General features: G+C 41.8%; 1 protein-coding gene across 2 annotated transcripts in view; it reads right to left on the bottom strand.

Moving 5' to 3' along the window:
• Positions 1-14892, bottom strand: part of CLVS1 (clavesin 1) — a 119448-nt gene that overhangs the window by 20728 nt on the left and 83828 nt on the right. For both annotated transcript variants that reach the window (XM_081116625.1, XM_081116624.1), the window contains exon 4: positions 1500-1610. In XM_081116625.1, coding sequence (XP_080972751.1) covers positions 1500-1610 — 111 coding nt within the window. The remainder of the gene's footprint in view (positions 1-1499; positions 1611-14892) is intronic.

Below are 14892 nucleotides of genomic sequence, written 5' to 3'. Positions count from 1 at the left end.
AAGAAATTCACCAGTTCTGGCTTTTGCAAAAACACCTCACAGGAAGAACTGCAGTATTTAAAGCACAGAAAAGGTGGAGCTAAACAACAGCCCAGCGTTAAGAGCAAACCTCTGGTATTTAAAGGGCAAGGAATGGCGTGGAAGCCGGCCTTCTCCTTGGGCCTGTGGGACGCAGAAACTCAGCAGGTCGGAGACTAGACGTTCCACCTGCCCCTTTGCGTTCTGCACCCAGAGCTCCAGAAACTCCCTTCTAAGGCAGAGCACCAGTGTTGATTGCTTGATGGAGGAATTCTTGCTGGCTCCTACCTGAGTAGAAGATGAAGCCAGTGGGAAGCCTGGAGCTATTTTGGGAACAATCTAGGGCAGGTTTCTGTCCTTAGCACTGTCCTGAGCCCCAGGCAGATTGCAAAATGTCCCAGGATGTCTCTGCCTCCTGAGACTGGTGAGTTAGTTCTAATTCCCAGTTTCACATTTGTTTAGGGACAGAGGCATGACCCCTCCTGTACCCTATTGCAATGTTTCCTAAGGATCTGGAAGCATCTGAGGTCTAGGAGTTGGGAACCCTAGGAGGTGGAGAGGAAGAGGAGGGGAGAGTGTGTATGTGTCCCTCACAACACCATTCTCTCCACAATACTCAGAGCTCTCCCTGGGGTCCCTGGGTGTAGGGGCACACTTAAAACGCTATAGAATGACCCGGCCAGATTCCCTGACCCAAGAGGTAGCCGAAATCAAAAAGCTTGAAAGAAAAGGGAGCCAAATGGTAAAGAGAAATAAGTCACTGAGTTTCTACTACAAGTGTGGCATTCTGCTACCTGCTTTCATATGCTGACTCATTAAATGACCCCAGCAGCTCTGTGACTTGGGTGTCAGTGTCCCCATTTTATGGACACGGAAACTGAGATGCAGAGTGGTTAACGAATGTTCAGTTTCTCAGCTAATCAGAATGCCATAAAGAAGGCCAGCTCCCTAAATGTCATTAGCTGATGCAATCAAGATTTTAAAAGCCTTCTTTGTTATTATTTCCAATGAAGAACGTTTCCCCAACCACAAAGGTGATAGATGTGGCAGCTATGACTCAAGAATCTTGGGGGGGGAAACCAAACCATAAATGTTCTTCGTCGAGATATTACATTTGCAGGACAAAATGTTGGCTATTAAAATATTCCATGAATAGGAAGCTGCTTGACCCCACACCTCCCACAAGCATTTGCAGTAAAATGGGCATCTGGTATTTGCATGCCTTCAAAGTTCCCTTTGGTTTGTCACTGGGACTCTGAAAATAACCCAGCTCTACTAAATTATTGATTGAATACAGGCCATTTGCAAACTCCAGCTGAGGCTCAAATGCTCAGGGACTGCAGAAACGCAGAAAAACCACAGAGAAAAATAAGGAGTGGGGAGAGGAGAGAGAGATTGAGAGGAGTGGCGCTGTACTTGTACAGCTCCCCTCCCCTCTCCGCCCCCCCACATTCCAGGCATCGGGCATTTCTTTTCCTTACCCGCTTCCTGGTCTTGTCTTTGAGGAATGGCTTGATGAGCGTGTACAGGGCATGGATGTACCAGGGCTGGTTGACGAAATGGACTCCTCCAAAGCGGGCAGGAAAGCTGTCCTGGGATGGAAAGAGAGAAACACATGCCAGTTAGCACTCATTCCAGGATAGCCGGGGCCAGCAGGGCCGAAATCCTGAGAACAGCCTTGTCTTCTGCCTGAAGCTCTAGCTAATGGCAGGAAAAACAGAAAACACACCCTTCCTATCTGTTGAGTTTTCTTCTGGTCCCCATGCCCCCAGCCCCTTTGACTCTACAATTTAAAGATCGTGCATGGGTGCCAAGCATGTCTTTTCCAAGTCACAATTACGTGACCATCCCTGTGGCGGGAGCATGTGCAGCCTGGGTAGGAGGGAGTCTGAGTTCTTTGTGGCATTAGCTCCCAGGAGCCCTAAGCAGGGGAACTCCCTTCTCACTCTCATTCTCTGCTGTGCTCCCACCTTCCCCACGGATTACCAGGAAGATGGCTGTACTGATGGTGAGTGAGGGCTCTATAGAAAGAGGTTGGAAAAGAATTTCAAAGGATCTATGGAATCCACCAACACCCAGGGTACCAGCACCTTTTTCATAGATTACAGAATTAGGCCCTTACTTCATCCTGGGACCACACAATAGGTACCAGGGAAAAGGTACCTGTTGGTTGATGGGCTAGTTAATTCTCCTAATGGAAGTCATCTTTTTCTGCAGATCAACGTATTTTGTAAGTATCAGGAAATAAGTGGTTTTTAAAATGTGTTTTTATTGATTTTTATTTATTTATTTTTTAGATAGAGAGGGAGAGGAAGAGAGAGAAACGAGAGAGCGCAACATAGATTGGCTGCCTCCTGCATGCCCCCTACAGGGGATTGCGCTCGAAACCCTGGCATGTGCCCTGCCCAGGAATCCGATGGGGCACCTTTGGTGCATGGGTTGGTGCTCAACCTACTCAGCCACACTGGCCAAGGCAACAGTATTTTTTAAGTGGTTCCAATTTTGGAATCCAGGTCAGGGCACAAGCTGTTGTTCTAGAAGCTGAGGAGCTATTCTCAGTGCTAATTAGGTTCACAGAATAAGGGACCTTGATCATAAAGTGTGAGCTTGTCCCACAGCACCAAGTTCTGAGGTCCTGATGAAGGGCTTCCCCAGATTGCATTGCATTTATCTTGGTTAATGGAATTAAAAAAGAAGGAACAGCCCGGCCCTCCTGTCTCAGTGGCTAAGAGTCAACCTATGAACCAGGAGGTTACAGTTCGATCCCCAGTCGGGGGCATGCAGGAGGCAGCCAATCAATGACTCTCATCATTGATGTTTCTATCTCTCTCTCCCTCTCTCCTTCTCTCTTTGAAATCAATAAAAACATATTTTTTTAAAAAAGAAGGAACATCCAATGCAATTTGAATTGCTTAGTGTGCTGGCAATCTATTTCATTGCAACAAATACCTCTGTAAAATGTTAGCAAAATAAAAGCATAAGGGGCTTGGCTGCCTGGGCTAAGAGTTCAGGCAGTTAGCTGGTTCCTGCAGGTGCCTGAAATGCCTTGCCTGGGTCATCTTTAGTAACATGGAAAAAGGGTTATTAACTTCTTTTCAAAAACCCTCTGGGTCTATAGGATCTCTTGACATCTTTCACACCAAGACCTAGTTTCCAATAATTACATGGAACTGTACTTAAAGGTTGACATTTGAAAAACTTTAAAAGTAATTTTGCCTCTATCTAAACATTTTACAGAGTACAAAGAAATCAAATATTTTGAAGGCTACACTAGACAATTTCCATAAAAGATCTTTGTTTTGCGGGGCATTTGTTTTTCGTTTTGTTTATCCTATTTTTAAAAACTTAATGAAACCACCAAGTAAGGGTAGAAAGACCATTTATACTAATTTGTACATTTGTCATAATCTTTCACTATTTCAAATCTGAATTGAGAAATGTAAAAGTTCTTAATAAGGTAGTCTTTTCTCGTTTACGAACAGTTCGGGATCTAAAAATTCTTTGCTTCCTTAAAACATAAAAAAGAAAAGGCCATTCCTCTAAGTTTTTCCTTTGCAGTAAGTTCTAAGCACTAGCCTTACTCTTTTCGGTCCTTTGGAACTTGCTATTCAGAAGTATAATTCATTCTCGCACACACTAAACATCATGGCTTCTGAGGGGCCGTAGAAGGACGGGAGGAAAGGGTTTGTCTATAAAACCAGTGCTTTACTGTCTTTTTTAATAGGACCAATAAGATTTTTATTTCTGCTGAGAGTCCGTTGTATTGCACACTTCTAGGTTAGTCAAATGGAAGAAAACTGTAATACTCTAGAGGCAACAGGCAAAAATCTCAAAGAAGATATTAACCTTTTAAAAATATCTAGAGAGCTTTAGCTTTAGTCTATGGAACCTCAGTCACCAAAGACATCAGGACTGTCTTCTATTTGTGTCAGAGGAGGTTGAAAGACAAAATACAGGCCTGAGATCCTGTCAGTTTTCTCCAGATTCGCCCTGGCTTCGAGTCTGCCAGCTCGAAGGCCCTGCGGGTTTTTATTGATCTCCTTCAGGCTAACCAGCGACCATGTGCAGATAAATTCACATAAAATCATATCCCTCAGACTTCTGAGTTTAAGCCAAAGTATAAACAAGATGACTTTTCTTCAAGTCCTGTCCATAAAATGCAAATGAAAGGCCTCCTGTGCAAGAAAGGCAATGTGCAAATATTCTAGGTATTTTCAAATGAGCCTGACCATATTACCAATGATGTGTGTGTGTGTGTGTGTGTGTGTTATGCAAAGAGAAAAGTGTTGATGAAAATATTCTGTGTCTTCACTGGATCAGTATCAATATACTGGTTGTGATATTGTTCTATAGCTTTGCAAGATGTTACCAGTGGGGGAAACTAAGTAAAGGCTCTATGGGGTCTTTCTGAATTAGCTCTTAAACTGCATGTGAATCTATAATTATCTTAAAATAAAAATTTAAAAATATGATTATTGTGACCATTTCAAAACTCCCCAAAATGAGAGCAGCCATTTTTGAAAGTATAATAGAAGCATTTCTAAAGATGATCTGTTCTGCCTTTTATGGAATGTTAAACAAAAGAAACCAAGGTAAACCTGTAGACTCAAGACACATTTCAGGGCATCCTAAGTGGCTCTTCTTTGTTTTCTTTGGGAGTCTTGGGCCCCGCTAAGTGACTCTTGCAACCCACCTGAAATGTGCTTCATTATTTAATGAGTACTTTGTTTACACTTCATTTTCACACGGCACTCTCGAAGCATCCCTCGGCTGCCTTTTCTTGTGTTCGATCAAGATTTAGGAGCAACATGATAGAGGCAAAACTATTTCCTCTCTTTGACAGTCAGATACAGATGTTACTAGCGGCAGTTGGCAAAATTTCCTGCTGGATAATGTAGCATTTTCTAAGATGTTTAATGCCTGCAAGCTAACACACTTCGTTCATACCGCGGTTCAAGACACGCCTGACCTCAAAAGCACATTGACCCTGTGAAGCTTGGGGAGCTTGGCTCACATCGGTTGCCTTCTCTCGCTCCCCTCCTTTCTCACCTCTTCTGCGCTTCCGTGGAAGCTAGGACAGGACAACTCGGATACACAAATACTTGGAACTCTCCCCACCTATTAAGATGCCTTTGAAAGCCAAATGCAAAGATGAAAACAGAGAGAACAAACATCTGATCTGTTTTTAGAGCTTCTGCCTCCCTCTTGTTAGTAACCGAGTGTCTCTCAGGGCCTGACAGAGGCATCCATTCATTTATATAACCGTATGTATGGAGGTCTGCAGGTGGCGTAAAGATACAAGCATGAAGTTTGGTTTTATCTGTTCAGTTCATGCCTGTCTTACTAATGACTCCCATTTCCCACATCAAAGCATACAAAAACATTTTCAGCAGCATAAAGGGGCTTCACTGATAAAAATGCTCTATTTCAAGGTGATGGGTTTCTATTGTAGCATGTGGGAGTCATTAGTATGAAAGTCACATATCCACGTATTTGCAAGGAAATGGAGAGCTCACACAATAGTAGTTACTCTCCAAATGCTTCATATATATCAGTGGCAAGCATGAGAGAGGAGAGAATGTGCTTATTAGGAAAACAGTTGGGCAAAGGCTCTGACTTATTATGCGTTAGGTATTTTCTTTGAATCTATGATCCTAAAAGGTACTTTTCACTTCTGAGAAGCCCTGTGTTCTCTTCCACCCAGTGTTCTCTTCAGATTAGGAAGGACTTGGGTCTTTTATGCAGGTTCAGATCAGGGCATGTTAGAAGACAAAGCTTTATCTGCAGACCCTAGAACAATTATTACCCTTTGGCAACTGTCCTAACTACAGCGAGTGAAACTGACCTTCTGTGAAACTGGCCCAGGCCAGCAGGTCAAGCTCAGAACCTTCCCTGGTTGCAACCCAAACGATATTCCTTAATGGTCTCTTTTATGTTCAGTTTTGTTCAACAGATCAACAAGCAGTTATTGAGCTGCAGTTATTCCTGAGTGAAATGCAGGAATACAGGGATATATGGGATGTGCTCCTTTTCTTCAGTCAGTGCACCGTCCGTCCAGTGGCAGCAGGGGAAGTGACAGTGCTTTGTTTGAGAAAAGGACACCGGATTCAGAGTTCAGGTTCTGTGGTTCAAGGTAGCTCTTCAGAGCAGAGTTAATAACCAGCATAGACAACCAGAGGCGACAGTCAGGGCAAGGCTGGACGTCCAGCAGAGGCCAAATAAAAAGGCCTTGCGTAAAAGAGCTAACAAAAGATTTGACCATGAATAAATGTGTGTGACTATGTTTGAGAGTCTTCAAGAATTTATTTGCTACCAGGAGTCCCTGCATTTTGCTTAACCCCACTCTTTTGTAGAAATAAACCTATAGATGATCTCCTTTTTTTTTTTTTTAGAGGCAGAGGAAGAGAGAGAGAGGAGAGAGAAACATTGATACATTGATGTGAGAGAGAAACATGGATCTGTTGCCTTCCGGACATGCCCCAACCAGGGATCAAACCTGCAACCTGGGTATGTGCCCTGACTGGGAATCAAACCCTCCACCTTTTGGTGTGCAGGATGACACTCTAACAAACTGAGCCATAACATGGAAGGAAGGAAGGAAGGAAGGAAGGAAGGAAGGAAGGAAGGAAGGAAGGAAGGGAGGGAGGGAGGGAGGGAGGGAGGGAGGGAGGGAGGGAGGGAGGGAGGGAGGGAGGGAGGGAGGAAGGAAGGAAGGAAGGAAGGAAGGAAGGAAGGAAGGAAGGAAGGAAGGGAATAGATAAAAAAATCATCTCATATTGTGTCCCTGTCAGATTTCTGCCAAGACAACAGAAAATGTGACTATAAATTTAAAGATTATATTGACTACACTGGTATCTGCTTCATGCCTTGTAAGAAAGCCTTTAATAACAGGGAAACCAAGACAAGCTCATTTTCTAGTTTTTCTTCCTATAACAGAGCTCCAAATAGGAGAAGATCATTCTTCCTTGGCTCTGGCGATCTCATTGCTGGCCAGGCGAGATGAGCAAGGAGGTGACCTCACTCGAGGAGATGACTGTTGCTGGGAGGACAGAAGGGGTGGAAGGCAAATCTTGGCCACTCTGAGTCAGCTTAGCTGAGCTCAAGCAACAGGAACTTTATTTGCCATAAAAATCACTTTCAGCTTCTCTAACCACAGTGACCTGAAAAAAAAGGTTTCTATTTGACTATTAAATAGCAAATGCATTGTGGTGAGTATACAGTACTTCATCCTCAATTTTCCCTCAGGGCCCCTAAGTGGTAAATAGATGATTGTTGTTCATGATTGTTGTTCATTAATTACAAGCCATTTCATGGAGAAACCCAGAGTGCCTGAATAGATTTGCACAGAATATCAATGCCAGAAGATACAATATGTTTCATATAATTCAACCTGCTGCTTATTGCTAAAATTCACAAAATCATGGTGTCTCCTAGGGAAAGAAGCATGGGAGAGGGAACACAGAACTCATCCACAGCAAATGTGTTGGCAAAGGTTAAGCTTTCAGCCACACAAATGTCTTTGGCCTATAACTAAATTTGTAATAAGCAAGTTTAATATCTAAGAACTGGACAGTTATCTACCAGGAACTTTTTATATGTTTATCTCATGTAGCTGCATGACAATATTATGTAAGTATTATATATATATATATTCTATTATCTATATTATCCCAATTTTACAGCTAAGAAAACATAGCCTTATTTAAAGTAGTTAAAATCTTAGTCAAGTTCACACAACAAGTAAGAGACTAAATGAATTGGAATCCAGACCTGACAGTTCTGATAGTCACACTCTTATCTCCTCCACTATGTTGCTCTATTATAGACCCATTTAAACTCTATGTATCAGCAAATTTGGACTCTTGACCATCTTCATGTGGGTTTTTAGGACACATGTGCTTACGAATTCAGATCATACAATAAACATTTCACACGCATAAATCTCAAATTCAAGTTAAAATATCCTAGTCTTGTTTTAGCTGCACGTACTTTATATAACTTTCATAATAGGGCCATAGTCATGGTTTAAAAATGTTGTCATTTAAAGAGAGTTAATGTTGTTATTAGAACAGAATAAACAAATATTCTTAATAAGCACTCTGGAAGTTTTAAAGACGACCCTGAATATCTCCATAGACGTTCCCACCTTATCGGGGAACTTTGTACTTTTTAATAGCATGGATGTATTCATTTTAACTTGGTTTTATTCTGCAGAGATTTGAGTCAGCTGGGAATTTCATTTTCTAATCTCTAACTATAAACCACTTTACATCAAAGACTATCAATAACCTATCTCCAGAATAAACAGTAGGGAGGATTCTATCAGGACAGGCTTCGGCAAAGTCATACGATTTAGTTGTGGTACTGCTCCTCCATCCTTGTGATGGAGCTTTAGCCTTGTCGTCTCCTCTTCCCAGGCTCAGGGACAACCTATGTGTCCAGTCCCCTTGTTTCAAGGTGAGACATGTATATGACTGCGTCCTGGAGAATGAGATGCAGGTGGAAGGCCCACCAACCAAACATGTGAATCCTCCATCTCTTTCTCCCTTCTCCACGTGGCTGGAAGTGAAGGGCTCTGAGACCCTAGAAGATGGGGGAGCCCCCAAATGGAAGGAGCCCCAAACTCTGAGCCACCTGTTGGAGGAGGGATCTATGCCCAGGAGAGCTGCATAAGTCAGGACAGCCATAGAGGGATTTGTGGGAATGGGAAATAAACGCTCATTCTGTTAGTGAAACCAAACGCAGCATAGCTTATCCCGTCCTACTGAGCTCAGACACTAACAGAAGGGAAGGGGACACCCGGGCAGTGGAAATGACTTGGGGGCTCTCAGCTTGTAGGTGACATGTAAATCAATGCACGTTGCGAAGTCACCCAGGAACTGAGTGAAGGTGGAGCAGGGACGAGATCCCAGGACGGAGCCCTCCGCGTTGTCATATTTAAAGGGAAGAAATACAAGAAGAATACAGGACAGATGGCCGAAGGGTGGCCAGTCGGGCGTTTTTGCAACATCTCAGCACTTTCACAATCGGCAGAGCATTCAGTGATGTCGAAGGATCCCGGGCAGCTGAACAGGATGAGTGCTGAGAAACGTCCCCCGAATGCGGGGCAGCATGCCTTTAAGGAGCTGACCTTCTAGTTGGGAGCCGTAATAACCAAAGTAAAACACAAAGCAAAACAAACAAAAATCAGGCTAGACAGAGAGGCTACATTGGAAATAAACAGGGAGGGAACCTAGGGAATGTTGAGGAATTTTAAAAACTTGGTCAGGGAAGGCCTTACTGAGAAAGGGACCGCTACGTGTGAAGGAAGGGATGGATGGGCTAACCTAGCATTTCCCAAAATAGCTACAGCAGGATACTTATTCGGGAGGGTCCCTCCATGCTTAAGGAGGATTCCAAGTTAAACACGTCATACACAGAGTTCCTTGGGAGGTAAAGGGACACATTTATCTATTTAATGATAGTCTTTGGAAAAGTCCAATAACAAAGAAACCAACTGAACTCTGTTTGAGCTGCAGTTTCCCATGTGATTTAAACCATAGGATTTTGGGGGGCGGTTATCTATGAACCAAAACCAATATTCTAAAAAATCCACAAGGGGAAATTTTGGACTTACTTGCCTCTCTGTGTAAGTTAGAAAACAAAGTATTTCAAGTAACAGATCTATCAGACTTGAGTTGGCAATGGGAGAGTTTAAATATTGTCAAATACTACTTCAAACAAATCTATTATGAAACACATAGTTATAGGGAGCCTGCATGTAATTTCAAGAAATTACTTTGTGTCTTTTTAAGAACTACATTTTGGTCATTTGAAAATCGGTATTATTCACATTTTACCCACCTTGCTGTGGTCTTTAGGTCTGTAGAAAAAGGGAACCCCACGGATTTCTGGCTTGAGCCAGTAGGAACAGGGAACTGAATCGCCTCCTGAGCAATCAGCCTATTTTTTGACTCCAATTCTTTGTTCTCCTGTCTTGGGGAACCATCCATTAGAGGTTAAATGACACCTGCATTTGAAGTTAGCACAGAGCACAATCTTTCCTTTAAATGGGAACATGTTGAGCACTGATTTGGTGTCCTCTTGAGCACAGGACACAAGCAGCAGCAGAGCCCATAGAGATGGCCAGCAGGTTACTGTGACCTGGGACCCAGGAGAAGAGCCAGGCCGGGTCTAAACAAAACCCCTTATTGAGTCCAAGATTCATTTTACACATATAGATAATACTGATTTTGACTACTTAAATATTTTTTTGCTTTGCCAGGGGAAATGAAATTTATGCCTTGTACGTGGGGGGCAAATAAGTGCCCTTGGGGGGAATTTTATTTTCCCCTTTTCTGAAAAACTATCTCATAGACCTCTTCTTTTGCTCATATGTCTTCCATATAGCACAGGGCCTATATTGTCTTGTAAACACTTGCTCCACTATCCAGAGAAAATTCTTGCTAAATCACACCAACCTGCTCAGTGGTGCCATGAAATTTAATGTTTGATTTAAATGTCTCTGGAGATCTGATGCATCACGTATTTATGATTCATAAAGTCATTTGCAAAAGTGTCTGACAGGTATGTGGACTCAGCAACAGTCTTCCTATACTTATTTATGTATCGCATTGGCCTGGGTGCTGAACGCACAATCAGCTCCTTAATCAACATTGACCGTTATAAATATCTGAGCAATGTTTTCATGAAAAGAGCAGCTTATCTTGGTAGTTTTTTACAAACTGATAGAAATTATCCCAGAGAAAATAACAGCCCACCAAATAGAACTTGTTAATTTTGTTTGTGCTTTTAACTCAGCTGTGAGAATCTTTGGGAATTTAAGGGCCAAGTGAGAGAAGATTATTACCAATAAAATTAGATATTTTCTATTAGAGAAAATTTACCACCACCATTATAATGTATCTTGGGGAAAGTGGCTTCTCTGTTTTTTATTCATAACACAAATTCTTATAAGTATTTTATATTAACAAAAATACTGTGTCTTCCTATATCAGCCTAATTTAAATCTGCAGTCTTAGCCACAGCCCTCCCTGGAGTTCATGCTAAAGAAATGAGAAACCCATTCCGTGAGGAAGAAAACTCTTAAAAGGTATGTGGCATTTCCAGGGGTCTCATTGAGAATGTTATATAATGTTATCCTGCTGTCCGGCTTCATTCTATGTTCCCATTTTATCCATTAGCTACAGTTCTGTGGTTGAATATTAACTCAGGATAAAAGTTTTTATTTCGCTCTTTCTCTCTTCCTCCCCTTACGCACAGGCACACACACCCCCACAGACTCCAGCACGCAACTGATATATGTCTATTTTTTAGGTTTTTCTCTTCCTTGCTTATCAATGAGGCCTCCCAAACTTAGGAGAAAATGTATTCAAATTTACCAAAGAAAATAATTCCAAAGCAACCTTCTTAGCTGTGACTTTGGGGGCATTAACTGAGGGGTGACAGCCAACTTCCACCCCTTCTGGAACTGGCAGGCCCGTGTGAGTTCCAGCCCCGGGCCTCAGCAGCTGTATATTCTTAATATCCATGAGGTTAAACAGCTCATAGCAAGAAGAAAGAGATGCGTGCCCTTGCACTGCATAAAATGTAGGCACATGATCTCCCGGAATAACAGGCGCTTCCTTTATGTAAATAGTCCCAGTTGAAGAAAACCCAAATCTTCCAGAGTAAGTCCTACGGGCTCCTAGCCCTTTAGACATCGATTATCGAACAAGGCCCACTGAGTCTGGGTGGAGGCACTGAGACACAAAGATGAAGTACTGGGTAGCCTCCCCTGAGAGAGACACCAACTGGTGGGGAAAAGACACAGGAAAACAAATAGCTAAAGCAACGTTATATACACTATAACTATGATATTTGATTATTGGTGGCTGTAGGAGGACACGTACGGTTTGATAAGTAATTAAAGGCAAGTCTATAGACACTGCTACGTAGTCAACAAAGTTTCTACTGCTGCACGGCCGTAAATAAATTGTCTGTGAATGATAACTTACTTGTGGAAGTTCGTTCAAGCTACTTTGCTGCCTGTATGTTTGTGGTTCTTCGCTGCTGGGGATGCAGGAACAAACAAATTAGGAATCAGTCTTTAGTTTCAGTGTTCTATGCCAAAGAGCAGCCACTTGTCAAGGAAAATTCTATGCTTTGCCCACAAGCCTTGGTACACTGGAGGCTCTGCTCGGCAGGAGGCGTTAGACCGCTGTCCAAGCGTCCGCGAGAGGCTCTAATGATGGTGATAATGGCAGACAATTTGGGAAAACAAATGAAGGATTACAGCTGACAATTTTTAGGGAAAAACAGGAGCTAATTAATGAGCTTGCTAATTAGTCCTCTCCATTGTGATAGTTCAACAGGTTTATCATTTTGTATATAGCGCCAGGTGGCTTTTCACAAGGGTGTGTGTGTGTGTGTGTGTGTGTGTGTGTGTGTGTGTGTGTGTGGTGTGTGCGCCAAGCGAGGAGAGATGAACATAGACAAAGATGTCTGTGTTCTGGAGCCTCACATAATAACTTTATAAAATGTTGATAAATGCTTCCAAGTCTCTGCAGATTACTCTTGATTTGTGAATTAGACACCTTTGTTACACACAGAAAATTAGTGTCCTCATATTGGAGAATTAACCATTCCAATCCTTTGGTATTGCTCAAGTTCATTTCCATCTCAGTTCAGGCTACTTTCTTACCTGAGAGACACTTTGGTTAAACATGGTTTGCTATTAAGTGGTGGAAAGGGAACATTTCTGGTAATTTTTGGAAAATGTAGCTTTATAGTCAGTAAAATTATTTGGAATACCTCTACCAGCTGTTAGGTAATTAATTCTATCAAGAAGCTAGAAGAAAAGGGGGCACAGTTGAAATCTTTCTGAATAGCATTTTAAGGAAATCTAGGATAAATCATTCTTTTAAAAAAATCTATTAAATTTAATTATGCAAGGAACTTTATTGTGATCTATTATATTGTTAGATATTAGGTTTTGCTTGTGTGTATGTGTTTTGGTGACTAACAAGTACAATTTACAGCACACTAAAAACCTGTAGAAAACCTATGTGGGCAGTACACATATGCCATTTTGTAGAACTTGGAGCATAAATATGTTTCCAATTTTTCCATACAGGTTTTAATTGCACCCTTATTTTTGACATATCTTTGGTCAGATTTAGGACACAGTACCCATTATCAGTCATTTTTCTATTGAAAAATATTTTAAGCACAATTATATAACATCACACAGATTAAACTTTGGAAGACATTTATAATTAGGTGAGAAAGACACGCAGGTGTCTTCTACAGGGAGAAATCCCTGTAGTATATTTCTATGCTTGTCCTGCCCTAGAAAAGATGTAAAAGTCATAATGAATTGTTTTGAGTAAGCTAATTGAAAGTGTTCTTTCTATAAATTAGAAGATATTTTATATGACCTGGCTTCAAGCACGTTTTAATTTCTAGTATTACTAATCTCTGCTAAAGCCAAAGCAGATAGAGCCTTACTCATCTGAGTTTCAGGATTATATGAGCTAATAAAGAAATAAATGACCATTCCTGATGCCACAGCCCAGGAGAGAAGGGAGGTGAGAGCGTACAAGTGGGGAGGAAGCCTCATCTGCCGACAGGGCCAGGGTAGGAGGGGACCAAACAGTTCAGGTCATGTTTTATTCATTGGAGTAATGCTTTGATTCTCATAGCTCCCTGTTAAGAACAATTGGTGGATATTGAAGACTAGTTGCTGTTAGTTCATCTTGCAAGAGAGCTCACTCCTGGTCAGCCATCCATTGCCAGCTGTCCTGGGGAGCATTCCTATCCTGGGAGGATGTCCCACCTGGGACAGGGCTGGGAGCACAGGGAGATGGGCAGTTGTGGCCACTTCTACCTCTGTCTTCTATGACTTCTGCCCCCCGCAAATAAGCCTCTCTTCTTTCTTCAACTGCTTTTCAATGTTTCAACTAACTCATGAGAGTAGACACAGAGGACTTGATAAGCAGGTTTCCTGTGCTTTTACTTAGCCTTCCAGAGCACACACAGCTCATTGTGGGTTTTAAAGATGCCTTTCAGTTATGAAGATTCACTATATGATTATCTCAGTGGCTAATTTTTAGTCCATCCCTGGCTTTTCTCCACATCCTAGCTAACCCTATTCGGGTTTTAGATGGCTCTTCACTGGAACTTCAGCAGTTTGGAAACTAGGTCCCGGGTATAAATTAGGCTTTAAAAAGAAAACAGTTAAATAACAGAGGCTAATAGGGGAGAAATCTTAGCTAAGGAATATTTTTAACTACACCAAATTACATTGATTTCTTTCCTCTCCTTCACAGCATTGAGTATAATCTTTAATTACATATTTGTTTGTTCTGTGTTTTCTTGCCCGCAGGTCCCCAGTCTCCGTTATTTAGTTATCACATTTGCTTGGCACGTTGCAAATTCAGCACCCTGGTCAATCTCTGGCTCATTAGAGGTGAGTGAGGAGTTGGTAAGTAGCCTTTTCTTGGAGGTTAAACTGAGAATGAACTTCTTGGTGACATAGCTATGTATTTACAACTCTTCCATACAAGGCTTGAACAGTGACATCCAGCTGGGGCCTATTGAGGGGGTGGGGCCTATGTGTCCTTCCTGCTATTTTTAATATTTCCAGAATTTATCTCAGAATAGAATTTGCATCCCATCAAAACACCGACTACCTCAAACAAACAAGCAAAAAACACCCTACATTTGATGCTAGTTTTAGTTTCCATTTTTCTTAATTTGTGTACTCAGTTGCATCTATTTTTGAGTATTAAATATATTAATTAATTAATTATTGGTAAACACAATTCTTAAAATAATAACGATGTTTTCTAAAAGTTTGTTTTTCAAACCTTTATTGGGTGTTTACCATGTGCC

This window comes from Miniopterus schreibersii (assembly GCF_964146895.1).
Source record: "Miniopterus schreibersii genome assembly, chromosome: 17".
Lineage (NCBI taxonomy): Eukaryota > Metazoa > Chordata > Mammalia > Chiroptera > Miniopteridae > Miniopterus > Miniopterus schreibersii.
The sequence above is the reverse complement of the archived record's forward strand: the minus strand, read 5'-3'. Positions and strand labels throughout refer to the sequence as shown.